At 37.4% G+C, this 16,872-nt stretch overlaps 2 protein-coding genes and 3 non-coding genes across 6 annotated transcripts in view; 4 read left to right on the top strand and 1 right to left on the bottom strand.

Moving 5' to 3' along the window:
- Positions 1–623, bottom strand: part of mast3b (microtubule associated serine/threonine kinase 3b) — a 35,727-nt gene extending 35,104 nt beyond the window's left edge. The window contains exon 1 of one of the 2 annotated variants that reach the window (XM_017477610.3): positions 229–623. In XM_017477610.3, the coding sequence (XP_017333099.1) occupies positions 229–272 (44 nt within the window). In that variant the 5' untranslated portion in view covers positions 273–623. The remainder of the gene's footprint in view (positions 1–228) is intronic. The other variant, XM_017477611.3, reaches the window with a different exon arrangement.
- Positions 624–2,865: 2,242 nt separating this feature from the next.
- On the top strand, positions 2,866–2,938 carry trnav-uac (transfer RNA valine (anticodon UAC)). Its single transcript has one exon. It is a non-coding gene; the product is annotated as a tRNA-Val (tRNA).
- Positions 2,939–3,104: 166 nt separating this feature from the next.
- trnav-uac (transfer RNA valine (anticodon UAC)) lies at positions 3,105–3,177 on the top strand. The gene has a single exon. It is a non-coding gene; the product is annotated as a tRNA-Val (tRNA).
- A 1,376-nt stretch (positions 3,178–4,553) lies between these two features.
- On the top strand, positions 4,554–4,626 carry trnav-uac (transfer RNA valine (anticodon UAC)). Its single transcript has one exon. It is a non-coding gene; the product is annotated as a tRNA-Val (tRNA).
- A 6,467-nt stretch (positions 4,627–11,093) lies between these two features.
- il12rb1 (interleukin 12 receptor subunit beta 1) overlaps positions 11,094–16,872 on the top strand; it is a 12,287-nt gene continuing 6,508 nt past the window's right edge. Inside the window, exons 1-10 of the mRNA XM_017477672.3 lie at positions 11,094–11,373; positions 11,852–11,975; positions 12,219–12,397; positions 12,803–12,939; positions 13,031–13,070; positions 13,841–13,963; positions 15,888–15,967; positions 16,179–16,389; positions 16,530–16,664; positions 16,757–16,855. Of these exons, the coding sequence (XP_017333161.1) occupies positions 11,322–11,373; positions 11,852–11,975; positions 12,219–12,397; positions 12,803–12,939; positions 13,031–13,070; positions 13,841–13,963; positions 15,888–15,967; positions 16,179–16,389; positions 16,530–16,664; positions 16,757–16,855 (1,180 nt within the window). The 5' untranslated portion in view covers positions 11,094–11,321. The remainder of the gene's footprint in view (positions 11,374–11,851; positions 11,976–12,218; positions 12,398–12,802; positions 12,940–13,030; positions 13,071–13,840; positions 13,964–15,887; positions 15,968–16,178; positions 16,390–16,529; positions 16,665–16,756; positions 16,856–16,872) is intronic.

The raw sequence follows: 16,872 nt of genomic DNA, 5'->3' as shown, positions 1-16,872 counted from the left end.
GTCATTTTGAGTGCTAATAACAGACATGGCAACAACATAAACGCATGCAAAAATAAAAAATAAATCAAATCTGAGTGGGTGCTCCCACGTCGCAGCTCTTTTCCCCCCCTCTTATTACTGTCTACTCACCAGTAGTGAGGGATTTCCCCTCGTCTTCCGGCAGCTACTCCTAAATTATTCATCAATGATAGAGGAATTAAAAAAAAAAAAAAAAAAAAGCCAACTTACTCCAAAGTGAGGGAGGGGATTTTCAGCTTGTCTCTCCTCTTCATGCCTCACAATGATCGGCAACAAGCGAAGTGCAGAAAGCTGGCTCAAATCTCAGGCAGAAATCACCCACATCGCCAGAACCACCGTCCGATTCTATCAAGAAGATCTAATCAAAACGGAACCGACAGGATCTCCACAAGATGCGCGCATGTCTCGCGAGTAACTAGTGAACAGGTTTAAAGGGAAGGGAGGAGGAAGAGGAGGAGGAGGAGGGTGGTGTTGGTGATGAGTACTTTAACATAATTAATTACAGCCACGTACAGAATCAATTACAATTTGGACAGAACAACAACAACAGCAACAAAAAAACACCCCAAACAAACAACAACCACCACCACACAGGATGTAAAAGCGAAAGAAAAAAAAACGAGGAAATGAATATAAATTCGACCTGTAGAGGTCAGCAGAGGTGAGCGCGAACACGAGCGCGCGCGCGCTTTCATCTGCTGTCACAACTTTTGGGTCCACAAAGTCAGTGTAATCTCAGTGCACACTAGTTATTTAACACACACATCAAGGAATTATTTCCTGCTATTTCTAAATGCATGCTGGAGACTCAGAACAGGACAAACGTTCATAATTGACGCATAATAATAATAATAATAATAATAATAATAATAATAATAATAATAATAATAATAGTAATAATAAATAGATAGTGTAATAGTCCAGTATCCAGCACTGTGGGGGAAACAAACCAACAAGCTCATTCTTCCCTTTAATGTGCTTTAAAGGCTTTAGGACTGCAAAATGAGAGAGAGAGAGAGAGAGAGAGAGAGAGAGAGAGAGAGAGAGAGAGAGAGAGAGAGAGAGAGATAGAGATAGAGATGGATGGGGTTTCTTAGTTACCATGGTGATGAAAATGATGAGGATTACCCATACCATGGTTATTATTGTTGCCTGTTTCTTTCAGAGGGAGAAAAGAAGATACATTTCCAACATGAGGGTAAAGTAAACCTATGTACAACACCCCACACAGATGTCTCACTCTTTCACACACACACACACACACACACACACACACACACACACACACACACACACACACACACACACTTGTCTTACTATCCATGTGAGGACAGACATAAGCCCATAAGCCTAACATTTTGGCTATTTTGTGTTTGTTTGTTTAAATGAAAGCTGCCATTTCATGGGGACCAGCCAAATGTCCCCAAAAGGTCAACACCGTCACATATTCATATCCTTGTGGGTACATTTTATCAAAGACATAAAAACAGACACACACACACACACACACACACACACACAAATTTGCCTTACTATCCTTGTGAGGACAGACATAAGCCAAACATTTTGGCTAGTTCGTGTTTGTTTGTTTGCTAGTTTAAATGAAAGCTGCTGTTTCATGGGGACCAGCCAAATGTCCCCAAAAGGTCAAAACTGTCAGATATTCATATTCTTGTGGGTACATTTAGTCAAAGATGTAAAAACAGGCCCACATACACACACACACACACACACACACACACACACACACACACACACACACACACACACACACACACACACACACACACACACACACACAGAGATGCATGCTCATACATGGTTGTTTACTGTAATGACTCAGAAGCAACACAATGCTGTGCCCTTTGACAGCAATAAGAACGAGGTGCAGAAAAACCGCCACTGCCGCACATACATCCAGAATTACCTCCAAATTCCTGCAGTCTTTCATGGTACTAAAAGAGCGTTGTGTGCTTGCTTGCTTATTGTTCCATATAAGCAACACCCCTCCCCTTTGCATTGAGGACAACAGAGATATCATCATTCTGTAGGAAACTAACCTGGACTACTGGTGAAAAACATGGTCTACTCCTTTACAGAACAATTAAATGTTCAGTGTACATTCAACGTTTAGATTCTCATATTGACATAGCAATAGGGGAGTGTGACATTCCAAATTTGCAGTAGTACTGTTACGGTCTGTACAGCTTCATGATATTAAAATGATAAGCAGTCACAAGATGGAGGAAAAATGTATTTTTGCTGTAGCATCTAGATCTTATCTATTTAATATCAAAGCAGATTCTCATCAAAACAAAGATGCCCCAAATACAGCAACTGTTAGCTCAGTGCTGGAGCCACAATTTGATGCTTTCATCCCCCTCATCCATATCTATAATTCCCAGCAAGTTTGGTAAATGCAAAACTATATTTAAATGTTTTAATTGCAAAAAAAAAAAAAATATTGCATGGTACAAATGTCTTCCTGGAATTTTAAATGGTTTGCATTTACCTTTCAAGTTCGCACATGATAAGCACAAAAGAGGTGTCGCACCAATTTGCAAGTATTTTCCATATTGCACATGCAAGAATGACTCATATTTTTGTGCAATTTGACTGGCTCCCAAGCAGGCCATCCTAGATACGTCTATCTTTTTTGCACATGCAAGGATTGATGACAGCAGCCACAGTGGTGATCTGACTAAGCATACTGTAGCTACAGGCTTTTCAGAAGTGGGTTAAATCTCAATCAGCAGGACCCCAAATACCTTGGGCAGAAGCGTAAAAAAAAGATGTCCAAGCATTTTTAACAGTGGGAGTTGTAGTAACAGTTGTAGTACTGTAGTTGGTTCCATAGTGTAGGGGTCATCACGTCTGCTTTACACGCAGAAGGTCCTGGGTTCAAGGCCCAGTGGAGCCACAAGCTTGTGATGTGCACCATGACATGAGCAATGTTGTGTATTTATTTATTTTTTCAGTATGGGTGAGTAAGAAAACCTCATGAACTACCTAACCCTTTTCTAGATTAATTAACGGTATCCTTACAACCCTACAACATGTATACACAACCAATTTGCATGACAGTAGGTTCCATGGTGTAGTGGTTATCATGTCTGCTTTACACGCAGAAGGTCCTGGGTTCAATCCCCAGTGGAACCATTCAGTTGAGAAGCACAACAAAAGTGCTGTTGTATTTGTTACCAATATGGGTGAGTAAAGTTGCTGGGCTTGTTACAGTATTTACAGTTGCAAGTTCAAGATCACTAAGCTGAAAATACAAAACCCCATTACCTACTTCTAACATTTTCAAGTTTTACTGTCATTAATTAACAGTATCATACTATATGTAGGCACGCTCAACATGTAGAGCGATATTGTATGCAGTTGTGAGCAGTATGATCATGCCACTCTAGACAACACTAAAATGAATACTGGGTGTAATTCAATAGCAAAAGAATATTATTTTTAGGAAATAAATGCAAGTTCTAAAATAATATTTACACTGTGAGATTTATTTGTTCAAATTTATTTACAATGACACAGATCTGTATAATATCTGGTAAAGCTTAGCTTTAAAGTCTGTAATATAAATATATATATATATATATATATATATATATATATATATATATATATATATATAGATAGATAGATAGATAGATAGAGACCTTTTTTTCAAAGCAACTGTTCAACCTCACAAAAAAGGAAAGAAAAAAGTCATTCTTAAGGTAATGTTCACATCAACCATCAGAATGTGATCTCAGTGATTTTTATGTTGCGTGATTGTTGGGCTGGTTTGAGTATTTCTATAACTGCTGATCTCCTTGGATTTTCCCACACAACAGTGTCTAGAGTTTACTCAGAATGGTGCAATAAAGAAAAAACACCCAGTGAGCCTCAGTTCTTCGGACGGAAACGCCATGTTGATGAGAGAGATCAACTGAGAATGACCAGACTGGTTCGAGCTGACAGAAAGGCTACAGTAATTCAGATAAACACTCTGTACAATTGTGGTGAGCAGAAAAGCATCTCAAAATGCACAACAAGTCAAACGAGGCAGATGGGCTGCAACAGCAGAAGACCACATTGAGTTCCACTTGTGTCAGCCAAGGATTGAAAGCCAATGTTAGTATAGTGTTCCTAATAAAGTACGCGGCAGTTATTATGTCACCTTTCCATGCAGAAAATATTGTGTTCAAGCCCCAGTGGAACCATGTTTGCAAACATACTTCTGTAAAAAAGTTAAATAAATAAAAAGTCAACAGTGTTCTAGTGGGATACAATTTCCTCATTTGTACTGCTGTAGCTGGTTCCATAATGTAATGGTCATCATGTCCATTTTGCATGTAGAAGGCCTTGTGTTCAAACTCCATTAAAATCATAAGCTGGAAATGTGTGATATAAAAAAGTAAGGTTGTGTGTTGTGTGCCAGTATGGATGAGTAAAAAAAAACCTCATGAACTACCTAACCCTTTTCAAGAATGTTCCTCATTAAGTAAAAGTATCGTATAATATGTATGCACTATTAAGCAGCAGGTTCCATGGTGTAGTGGTTATCACGTCTGCTTTACACGCAGAAGGTCCTGGGTTCAATCCCCAGTGGAACCATATGTTAGTGAAACGCAACAAAAGCTGTGCTTGATTTTGTCACCAATATGGGTGAGTAAAGAAAGTATGGTTGGCACAGTATTTACAGTTGTAAGTTCAAGATCACTAAGCTGAAAATACAAAACCCCATTACCTACTTTAATTTATAGCAGTGTCCAGATTTACTGTCATTAATTTATTAGCTGGTTCCATTTAATTAATTTATTAGCTGGTAGTGTAGCAGTCATCACATCTGCTTTACATGCTGAAGGTCCTGATTTAAAATATATTTAAAACACTTCTTTAAAAAAGTCAAATATTCAACCAGGATGCCATATTGTGAGCAATATGATCATGCCACTCTAGACAACACTCAAACGAATACTGGGTGTAATTCAACAGCAAAATAATTATTTTTAGGAAGTAAATGCATGTTACAAAAGAGCATTTACATTATGAGATTTATCATAAGATCAAAGATAAGATCTGTATAATTTCTGGTAAAGCTTATTTTTAACCTCTGTGACATACAAAATATAGATAGAGACCATTTTTTACAGCAACTGTTCAACCCCTAAAAAAAAAAAAGAAAGAAAAAAAACAAGAACAAGAAATTCACACATTTTTGCCTACTGCAAATGTGGTCGGTCAGCCAATACAGTGTCTGAAGTTTGCTTCTTCAGTTCTGCACTGGTGCACATTGAGGTGGATGGCCACATCGGGTTCCACTTCTGTCAGATAAGAACAGAAATCTGAGGCTGCAGTGGGCACAGGATCACCAAAACTGAACAGTTGAAGACTGGAAAAACGTAGCCTGGTTTGATGAATCTTAATTTCTGCTGATACACACAGACAGAAGGGTCAGAAGTTGGTACCAATAGCATGAATCCATGAACCCAACCTGCCTTGTGTCAACAGTCCAGGCTGGTGGAGGTGGTGTGATGGTGTGGGGATTGTTTTCTTGGCACACTTTGGGCCCATTAAAACAAATCAATCGTTGCTTGAATTCCACAGGCTATTTGAGTATTGTGACTAAATGAGCATTGTTGCTGACCATGTGCATGCATTCATGGCCACAATTCGCCATCTTCTAATGGCTTCTTCCAATATGATAATGCACAATGTCACAAAGAAAAAGTTGTCTAAAACTGGTTTCATGAACATGACAATGAGTTCAGTGTTCTTCAGTGGCCTTCCCAGTCACCAGATCTGAATCCAATGGAACACCTTTGGGATGTGGGAGAACGGGAGATTCACAGCAATACAGTGCACCTGAAAAATCTGCAGGAATTGCGTGATCCAATCATGTCAACATGGACCAGAATGTCCATGTTGAAAGAAATGTTAATAACATCTTGTGGAATCCATGCCACGAAGAACTGAGGCTGTTTTTAGAGACATGAGAGGCCCTACGCAGTTTAAGTATTGTGTTTCTAATAAATCCATTGAGTGTACGTATATGGCAAAAGGCATGTGGACACCTAGCCATTACACCCATATCTGGTTCTTCCCCAAACTGTTGGAAGCACACAATTGTCCAGAATGTCTTTATATGCTGTAGCATTACGATTTGCCTTCATTGGATTTAAAGGGCCCGAACCAGTTCAACCAAATGACCAAAACCCCTGTGCACCAAACAAGGTCCATGAAGACATGGCATGCCAAGGTTGGTGTAAAAGGGAGTGGCCTGTACAGAGCCCTGAACTGAATGCCACTGAATACTTTTGGGGTGAACTGGAACACCGACTATGTGCCAGGCCGTCTTGTCTGACACCAGTGCCTGACATCACTAATTCTGTTGTGGCTGAATGGGAAAATCCCCACAACCACTCTTCCAAATCTAGTTGAAAACCTTCCCAGAAGATTTGAGACTGTTATAACAGAAAAACCAGGAGCAATTCCATATTAATAGCCATGGTTTTGGAAAGGGATGTTCAACAAATACATACGGGGATTTACACACACTTTTGGTTGTATAGTGTATAGGTTGTGCTGATAACATTGCCTTTCATATGTTGCCTTTCAGATCTAATGATAAACTGAGAAATTACCCAAAGCACACTTTTGATGCCATAGTTCAAATTTGACTGAAATGGCCTTCTTAGCAACTTGGAGGAATTTTTTTTACACGAGTCAGACTATATTCATAACAAGTTCAGATTCAATACGAGTTCCGGGAACCTGTAGTGACCCATTTACGCACTTTTGCACACTTCACAAAAAAGCAGATGTTAGAGGTTGGTATCATATGACTGTCTGGAGTTTGCCTTTCATGTTTGAGGTTTGACTTTGCCTTTCACATTTCCTTTCAGGTGATTTTTGTCTTGTTGTCTCTTTTAATTTTATTTTAAATGATTCTTAATGACATGGGCTATGCTGTGTCATTGTGTGAAATGAAACAAATAAATGTAACACACATTGTCATAAATATGAAACACCACTCTTACTCAACAGCCATATTCTTCCAGCTGTGTTCATTTCAGTGTTCATAAACATAAATATATAAATAACAAGCCCTGCTTATTCTCTGCTATTACCTATACCAGGGTTGTTCAAATAAAATGGTTATCCAGCTACAAAAATGTCTAGTTACATGAAATTTCGTAGTTACAAAGGTGCATTAATGACTAGTTCATGTCTATAATCCATTAGTGATGGGTTCATGCCTATAAACAATTAATGAACAATTAATAAATTAAAGTAATGCCTGTTAATAAAACAATTCAAAGTGGCTATATTTTGTTTCATTCTGGTGCTTTTTAAAGTAAAAAACACTCACTCCCATGGCTTTTTTGTCTCAAGGCGAAACCTCTTTTTCATCATCACTAGTCTGAAAGAAAGGGTCACCGGTAAAAAAATAAAAACTCGGGAAGTAATTGTTCAGTATACTAATTGTAAACTTGTGAGTTCGATTCCCAGCACTGCCAAGCCATGGTTATCTCACCCTTTGGATAAAAGCGTCAGCCAAACATTTCCTTATCTGACCTCTCTAGCTCTGTCTGTAGCTAGTCTCTGGTCGAATGACTTGCTCTAGCGAAATAATTTACACAAATGCATTTAGATGAAATGAAAACAATGACCTATGGGAAAGTTGACATTAAGTGTCACCTTCTACAGTAACAGAAGCACATAGCTAGCCAGGCAACTAGCTCAGATTAACATTGTAGAAGTATCTCAGTATGCATTTTCACATTCTCGTTGTTTATTACAGTAACTAATCCTGTCAAATTATGCCACAACAGCCTGTTCATGATTAAAATGAACCTGACTAAGCATGCAAGTTTCAGGCTACCACATCATCAACCAATAGTATACCAGACTATCTTAGTTTACTATGCAAGTCCGGAAGAGGTCTCTAGATGCCAGAGCCATATCAGTCTGCAGTTCTCACCTGGTGGCACACCTGCTCAACCTAAGCAGGGTTGAGCCTGGCCAGTACATAGATGGAAAACTAAGTGGTATTAGTGAGGCCAGCAGGGGGTGCTTACCCTGTGGTCTTTGATGTCCTGACTCTCTGTGGTCATTAAAAATCCAACGACACTCTTGGTAAAAGAGTAGAGGAATAACCCCTGATTCCTTCACCGACCCTTCTCTATCATGGCCTCCTAATAATCCCCATCTCTGAATCGGCTACACTAATAGCTGGTGTGTGGTGGGATTTCTGGCAAACTATGGCTATCATCCAGGTGGATGCTACACACCAGTTCTGGTTGAGGAGACCCCCCCCCCCCCCCCCCCCACTGTAACTATAAAATTTGTGCTGTGACTACAAATTTACCCCCCGCTAAAAAAAAATAAAAAAATAAAAAATAAAAAACTACAGTACATAGTAATAAACACTCCAGAATATATTAAGAGGTTGAAAATCACATTTTTAATGGCGTTTTTTTGTGATGCAATCCACCGAAAAGATGAACATTTCTGGTCACACATTTGAACTGGGAGAGGGGATGTAAAAAAAGGTGTTTAACGTGCTACAAATCTGCAGAATCAAACCCACTTTTGAACCGCAAACACGTGGTTAGGATATTTGTCTTATGTCACCCACAACCACAGAAATTCAGAAAGGAGACCCTGACTCTGGCCTATTAATTACAAGAATAGATGGTGTCTTGATTTATATTTGGCTGCTTAAAGGAATCACTCCATCCTGTATAACATATCTGGTTTTGATTCGGTGTAATACACTGAACATATATTACAATTTCTGCACTATCATAAAGTCTCAGCATTACTCTGTGAGCTGCGAGTTCTTAATTTGTACAAAGAGTCCTTACATAATGAAGCTCTCAGAGCAGCATGAAGAAGAAAAAAAAAAACACCTAAAGAACTACCCAGCCGTGACAGAGTAGTGATGTGACAAAACCAAGAGGAGTGGCCTTTACAATATGTGAGTGATTTCAGAGAAATGGAAAGTCGTAATAGAAGGTGAAAGTGTTTCAGTACATACAAGAAACAAGAAAAACATCATGTTTTATACATGAATGTTCCATAAGCGTCAACTAAATTGTCTTACGTGTTCAAATAGAGAGTGAGATAAATTATATTATGCCTGATCAGAAAATTTAGAATGTGATCATGGGTGTGTACAGATGTAAAAATGTCCAGAGCTTCTCTAAACCAATCATGTGCTTTAGTTTCTAAACACCAGTGGTTCAAAACATATTACAGACTTGAGTGAGAGTACAGCTACTGTAGTAATAATTCACTCAAAATCACAGTAAAAGTAGTGATAACTACAAATGATATTGCTATATGTCTAAATTTGACACGACTAATCTGAAAAAGTTATCTAGGGAATACATTTCTGAACAATTATGCTACCTAGCCAAGTGAGTTAAGCTGACATGAATACCACCTTCGTTATCAACAGAAAAGTAACCTTAGCTTTCTAGCTAACTCATGTTAATTCATGCATGTTTTTAGCTACATAGATATATATATAGCTATCTAGCAAAGATGAAGCCCCTTACACATTATCCTGAGTGTTAGATTATTGTTGGGGCAACATTTAGACATATTTAACAGAACATAACATCGGAGTGACAACGTTAGTTTAATACAGAGCATGTATACTGTAAAACAGCAAAAGATCTGGCTAGCAAGAAGTCTAGCTCACTCGGCTAGTTTTTGGCTCGCATCATTTGCAGCTCATTATTATGCCAAAACGTTGAAAACTGAAGACGGCTGCTAAATTGGGCCAGGGATGCTCATCTGTCTCAACTGTCTCAGACACTGCTGCTGCTGACTAAGCAATTGGTGTCTGAAATGTAGACTTTTGACAGGAAACTGCTCTATTTATTTTGATTTGGTCTTGAAATGGAATTATTTAAAATGTTCAGCTAAATGTAGTGAAGCTAAATATTTTATTTAAAAAAAAGACTCAAGTAAAAGTGCTATAATTTAATTAAACACCAAAAAAAGTAGAGTTACAGTGAACCATGTGCTCAAGTACTGTAACATGAGTACATGTAATCTGTTACTTTCCACCTGTGCTAAATGTAGAGCTTCATTAAAACACTGTCTTTATAAGGTTTTATTTATTTATTTATTTATTTTACATTGTGTTCTTACCTTTTATTTTTTAAAGTTGGAAATGTTTCTTTTTTTGGTATTCTTGCCCACAAGGGTTTCCTTCAGGTTCTCCAGATTCCTCCAGACTGGTTGGTTGATTGTTCACTCACTCACTTTCAGTAACTGCTTCATCGTGGTTGGTGTCACAGTTGATCCAAGCTCATCCTGGTGGACCGATATCCCAAGCAAAGTGTCTCCTGCCCAGTGTTACTAGGACAGGCTTGGCAGTTTAAAGAAGTTAATGACGGAACGAATGACTATTCCACTATTTATAGCTAGCCCTTGAAAAACGTCTCGGGTAAGGTTTTTAGAAATCATCAACTGCAGGTGGGCTACAAAAATGAATGATAGCCTCTCATGCATTTAATACTAAATTTATAGAAATGTATAAATTTAAGAAAAATGTAATAATGTTGAACCAGAGCACAATCGATATGCTGCAGACTGCATGCTTCATTGAGGTGCTGCACGCTTTAGCTGGTAGTGTTAGAGCGTTGGGCTGAAAATATTTCATTTTTATAAGGATGAACAACCCACATTGCACCGTCATCCATATTAACGAGAATACATCAATATGGGTTTGACCTTAAGAGAAATGAAAGAGGATTTATTTAGACTGGAATGAGGATGTAAAAACAGGTTTCAGGAGTCGAATCCTAAACTGCTCTGACATTTTCTGATTGATCAGAAATGTGCCTATTCTCTTCAGTAAAAAGGGTTTTAGAATGCAATAATGGCAGAAACTGTCATCCAAATTCCTACAGTAATGAAACAATACAATCTTCGCTGTCCAATAAGCGTCAGCCCTAGCTTGACTTTTGAATGCAGCAGGAAAGATGTTAGACGTTTACAAGTGAGGCATCTGAAAGCAACTCATCTCTTTTGAGCTATCACAAAAGTCCCCTCCCCTACACGATGTGTGGTTTGTGGTCATGCAGTATAGCTGCTTGTACTTAACAGAGTGATAACATGCTTACATGAGTTGCTCAAGGTTTCAGTTTGAGACAAAAGGATATATGACACTTATTACAGAAGGAGATAAAGCTCAAGACTCTGCGTACTATGGCAGGTAGGGTCACACGTTGGACAATTGCGGATGTCTGAGCTATTTTATATCAGGACCTGTCTGCATACCGGATGCCATGAAGACTGTAGGACTTTTGGTGTTTCTTGTTGCTGTGTTTGCTGATAAAGGTATGTATGTCTCTTGATATATTTATAGTAAACAGTGCCTATCATACGCCATCAACAACCACAAAATGCAGATGTTACCGATATACTTCACAGCCAGTACAGGGGTTAACCAAAGATTCGACTGATATAATCAGTGAAATGGAAGCGATATTCCTAGATATAAAATTCCTAGATATAAAGTAGTTATAGTTGTTCTACTTATATAGTATATTCTACTCATATAAAAACTCAGAATTAAAAACCTAGGGACCAGATGACAAGCCTATAGATGGTTATAAGTATTTTGCTGAATTTCATTCTGAAGTAAATAGCCTTCAAGGTCTAAATCTGCTAATAATAATTATTTTTTTTATTATTCAGCATGGTGATGTATGAGAGTATCTGCACGTACTGTAGATCAGGGGATCATTAAACATACTGAAATACTAAATAAAATCCTGATCTTGACAACATGATTTTGATCTTGATGTCCTTACAGGTGCAACTTGCAGTGTCTCGAGACCACAATGTTACAAAAGTACCACTAAGCCTGATGATGATTTCTTGTGTGAATGGGGAGACCGAGACCATTCTCCAGATGCTATTTATACCATTGTTCTGCAGTATGTTATTTCATTTTATTACATTATTTCCTTTTGTCATTTTCACTTTCCTTATCAATGGTTGTTCTCAAGCCAGTACATAAATACCTCCATTTGTTTTCTTTTGTCTAAAAACAATTTCTCAAATTGGATATTTTTGGTGTGAGTTGCAAACAGATTGAGACCAACTCTGAGATCAATGAAAGAATGTACCACAGTTTTATTAAAGTAGCTTAATAACAAGCTGACTCTATTTCTCTCCAGGACTTCATCTGTTAATGATTCCTTATATGCTAGCCAATTCGTTGCTGAGAATCAGATGTACAAATTCTTAACTGTAGAATCTCTAACTACAACACAACTTTTGGATATATGGGTGCACAGGCAAGTATTCAACGTGACCTGCAGCTCCCCAACCATCTCTGTGCTCCTACGTAATTCAGGTAGGTCTGATAAATCAATTCAATAAAACCACCGGATGCTTACTAAAGTTTGGCTTGGTCCACATTGGTTTGAGGATTGTATCAAATGATGATTGCTCAAACCGCTCCTGAGTACTAGCACTTCCTGCTCACTTGTGTGTTTAGCCGTGACACTTTGATCTGTCTACGTCTGTTGAGTGGTGGACTCTTATTCTTGCATCACTGCCATCATTTTGTTATTACCACGGACAATGGCGTTTACCAAATTAATAAGTGTAAATTTGCAGTAAATGCAGTAATTGCAGTAATTACTGTAATATCAGCCTACTTTGCTAAAACGGCCACTTTATATGGCAAAATCTCTGCAAAATGTTCTACAGTCAAAGTAGCTCATTGTTGCTAATTTTTTTTTTACTTTGTCAACAGTTAAATATAGTTCACCCGACATACAGAAAAAGATCAGATCTGCTGAAAAGCTCATATTAAGCTGGCCAAGAGTGAATGACAACAAAGGTGCTATTCATGAGATCAGATGGAAGAAGCTTAATGATTCATGGCAGAATGTACGGCATTTCTTTCCTTTTTTTCTTTCTTTCTTTGGCTTTGTATGCAGTGACATGATGTAATAATTTAATATATATTTTTCAATTTCAGGAAACCTTTCAGACTGAGGATAGCAAAGAGACTGAGCACGGTTTGTTTCCCTTCTTATTATTTAGACCAAAGCTTGTCGATCATGATCTCCTGTTAAAAGAGAATAAATGCATTCGATTGGCTGCTGGGCTTGGGAAGATCATTTTTAAACGAACCAGAATGGCGTGCAGGTTCTGGTTGTAATGGCTGGTTTAGGGACCATTGTACCCTGATCTTGGTTTCTTCTCAGTCATGAGGACATTGCGTCAATATTTTCTCAGTATTCTGTCAATATTGTCTCACTGATGACTCATTCTGAATATGGTTAAAAGGGGAAACTTCTCTCCGACTCAATGGAGATTCTTTGTGCAGTCAACACAGCACACAAATGTCAGTGCCATCATTCATGCATATATATATTTTTTCAATGATGTAATTGACTACGTCAGATCATTGAAACGCCAGCAGCTTGGATGCTGAAAATAATAAATGTGCAATCTTAGAAATTTCAAGCAAAAAGGACACTGGTGTACTGTACTGAGCAATTGAAGTCTAGACCAGTGGTCACTAAATCTCTTCCTTGAGATTTACCTTCATGCAGGGTTCATCTCCAACCAAAATCTAACACACATGTTTTAGCTGATCAAGAACGTCTTAAGATAATGTTTAGATTGTCAGGTGGACACGATTATAGTTGGAGCTAAAGTCTTCAGGAAGGTAGATCTCCAGGAACAAGGGTGGTGACCACTGGTCTAGAGTATTTGACAAGATTTCTATGCAAATTTAACAAAGGCAAATATCATGGCTCTTAATGTGTTTTACACAATACAGGTATTTGGGATTCCTACACATTGCAGCTACAGGAGCACGCAGTGTACCAGGTCCAAATTCGACGCAAGGCCAAGCAAAGCCTCCTCTGGAGTGACTGGAGCCAGACCGCTGACATTCCCATTGGTAACTTTCCTGATGATGATGATAATAATAATAATAATAATAATAATAATAATAATAATAATAATAATAATAATAATATCTTTGTTATTTACTATAGTGGTTTGTGATCATATATATTGGTGGGGCAGGATGACATATATAAACATAATAACAAGATTAAGTTGAGAGGTTATCATATTCGAATTGGGCTGTAGGCTACTATCTAGTGAATTTATTGAGTTACCTCATAATGGGCAGTTGAGAGTCAACAAGACATTAACTACTAACTTTAATAAACTAACTAAACTTTAAGAAACTACCTCTGTACACCAATTTTCATTGAGAGAATGGAATGATGTAGTCTGGTCTAAAATACAGAGCCCTCAGCACGGACAAATGTACTTTCTACATCTCTGCTAGCTCAATGTTTAATTTGCCTCATTTGTATTTTAAATAATAATAATAATAATGATAATTATCCTGTCGATCTTTTAGATGTGCAAATAGTTAATCATGATTTTTTTTTTTTTTATGTTTATTTTTTAAACAGTTGATGCAATTATGATGGTTTCTGTTTGAGGATAATTTCACCCCAAAGACACATTAACAATCTAGCTAGTTATATATCCGATATAGCTAGTTATTCTGCCAATTACTTCCTTTCAATTTAGGGAAAGTATGAACTAACCAATTGGATCATTTTGATAATTTACCTTCAAATGTATTTTGAAAGACATCTGTCCTCAAGAAGGCAGGTGTGACATTGTGACCGTGTACGAGAAAAAACACAAATGAGGTCATATCATTAACTGTCCTGTCTACTGTCCTTGCCCTACTCATAAGCCTTTTATATAACATTTATATAACTAACATAGGCAGTGTGATTTATTAACCTCTATTTTGTACTTTCATTTTTGACCAATCGGTGCTCTATGGAAGCTAAGTGGGCCAGTGAGTACGCTGCACCTTGGTTGTGCAAGAAAGATCTAGAAAGATGTGCATCTGGAAGGATGACCAAATCAATGGAAAATCAGAAAATCTGTAACAGCATTTAAAAAAAAAAGTAATTTGTCACTGAAAATAAGTAATTAATATGTCAATATAATTTAAAATGTATGGAGGAAATGAACTTTCTTTTTTTTTTATGTTTTTTTTTTTTTTTTTTTTTTTTTTTACATTTTTACATACATAGTTACATAGCAAAATGTAACTTAATTTACAAAACATCCTCTACATAATTTTTGTAAAAACACACGGAGTCGTTTCTCCCACTCATGATGAAGTCGTGTTAACACAGACTGTTAGGCAGACTGCTTTTTCATGGCAACGTTGCAACAGCTTCCCGATCCAGGCATGAGAATGATTTCAATACGTACTTATTTTGTCAAAGACATTCTTAAAGACTATCTGGAAAAACAAACAAATAAACAAACAAAAAACCTAGGTAAAGTGTTAATGTCCTGCATGTATGGAGACTTTTAGGACACCCTGTGTGTCTCCATACACATCCATATATATATATATATATATATATATATATATATATATATATATATATATATATATATATATATATATATATATATATATATATATGGCTGAGTCACTAATGTATATAAAACATATTTGCAGTTGACTGTTATTGAAACTAACAGTCGTGAGAGTGAGACCCAAACGGTTGTGATATTTTCCATCTTTCTATTTGGCTGCAATGTTTTCAACAACCTGCAGCCTGCTATCAGTTACATTTTTAGTAAAATCCTTGCAGTGGTTTAAAAGACGAAAGCACGACTTCTTAGCATCTTGAAACGAATGCTATACCACTTAGAAAATAATCACTTTATTTGAACTTGTGTTATATGGGCTGTTTAAATCTCAGGCATTTCAGTGTTTACTGGCTATAACCTGTGTTTAACAAGTAAACACGTCACGGGCTGTTTTTCAGAAATTCAACAGCCTGTTGTCCGCTGGAGAGAGAAAAAGTATGCAGAAAATGGAACACGGGAAATTAAACTCAAATGGAATGTAAGTTTCCGAACAAATATTGAAAAACAAACCAAAAAAAACCCCAACATAATTTACAATGGATTGCAAAGAAGTCAAAGAAATAAATATGTATTAAACTCTAAGATAATATGCACACACACACACACACACACACACACACACACACACACACACACACACACACACATATATATATATATATATATATAAACATTTCTTTTTTTTCCAGAAACCACCTCCTGAAGCCTCTTTTGGAGGCGTCTCATACACCCTCACTGTGAATTTTACTTGCGAAAAGACGTTAAGGAAAACAATCAAGGATAACACTTTCAAAATTGCGGCTACTTATTCTGAAGCCAGGGTATCTATTGTTGCTATAAACAGCGTAGGAAGCTCCGCCACTCAGGAGATCGTCATTCCACCTGTTCAACATCTTAAATGTAAGCGTCTTCAACTGGTCTCTGCAATAAAACAAAATAAAATAAAAACCGCTTTATGTATCTTTTCTACAAAAACCCGCACAAGAACATAGAACTGACGTGTCATTTCTCAGCTGCATATATGTTTGTGTCTGTCAAAGATTGCCACAAAGAATCCCACATAGATTCACTACCAAGACGCTACTGCTTGGAGTGGTATAAGCTCGTCGATGGTGAGACCCGACCGGCAGAAGTAAACATCTCATGGTCTAATACACTTGAGGACATTAAAAAAGGTAAGGATGGGATACATGTTACTAAAAGCTCATGACAACATGATTACCATATGTCTGCAATAATGCACTATAACTAGTGAGTTTGATTTCAGGTATGGAGAAATTTGTGCGTTATTACTACTTTCTTCACACTGGACGAAAACAAACACGACGCACAAAAATCACATGTCCTGTTTACTCTACAGAAGGTGGTAAGTTCAGCAGCCTA

Source organism: Ictalurus punctatus, chromosome 10 (genome assembly GCF_001660625.3).
Source record: "Ictalurus punctatus breed USDA103 chromosome 10, Coco_2.0, whole genome shotgun sequence".
Classification (NCBI taxonomy): Eukaryota; Metazoa; Chordata; class Actinopteri; order Siluriformes; family Ictaluridae; genus Ictalurus; species Ictalurus punctatus.
Note: the sequence above shows the minus strand (reverse complement) of the source record. Positions and strands in the feature narration are given on the sequence as shown.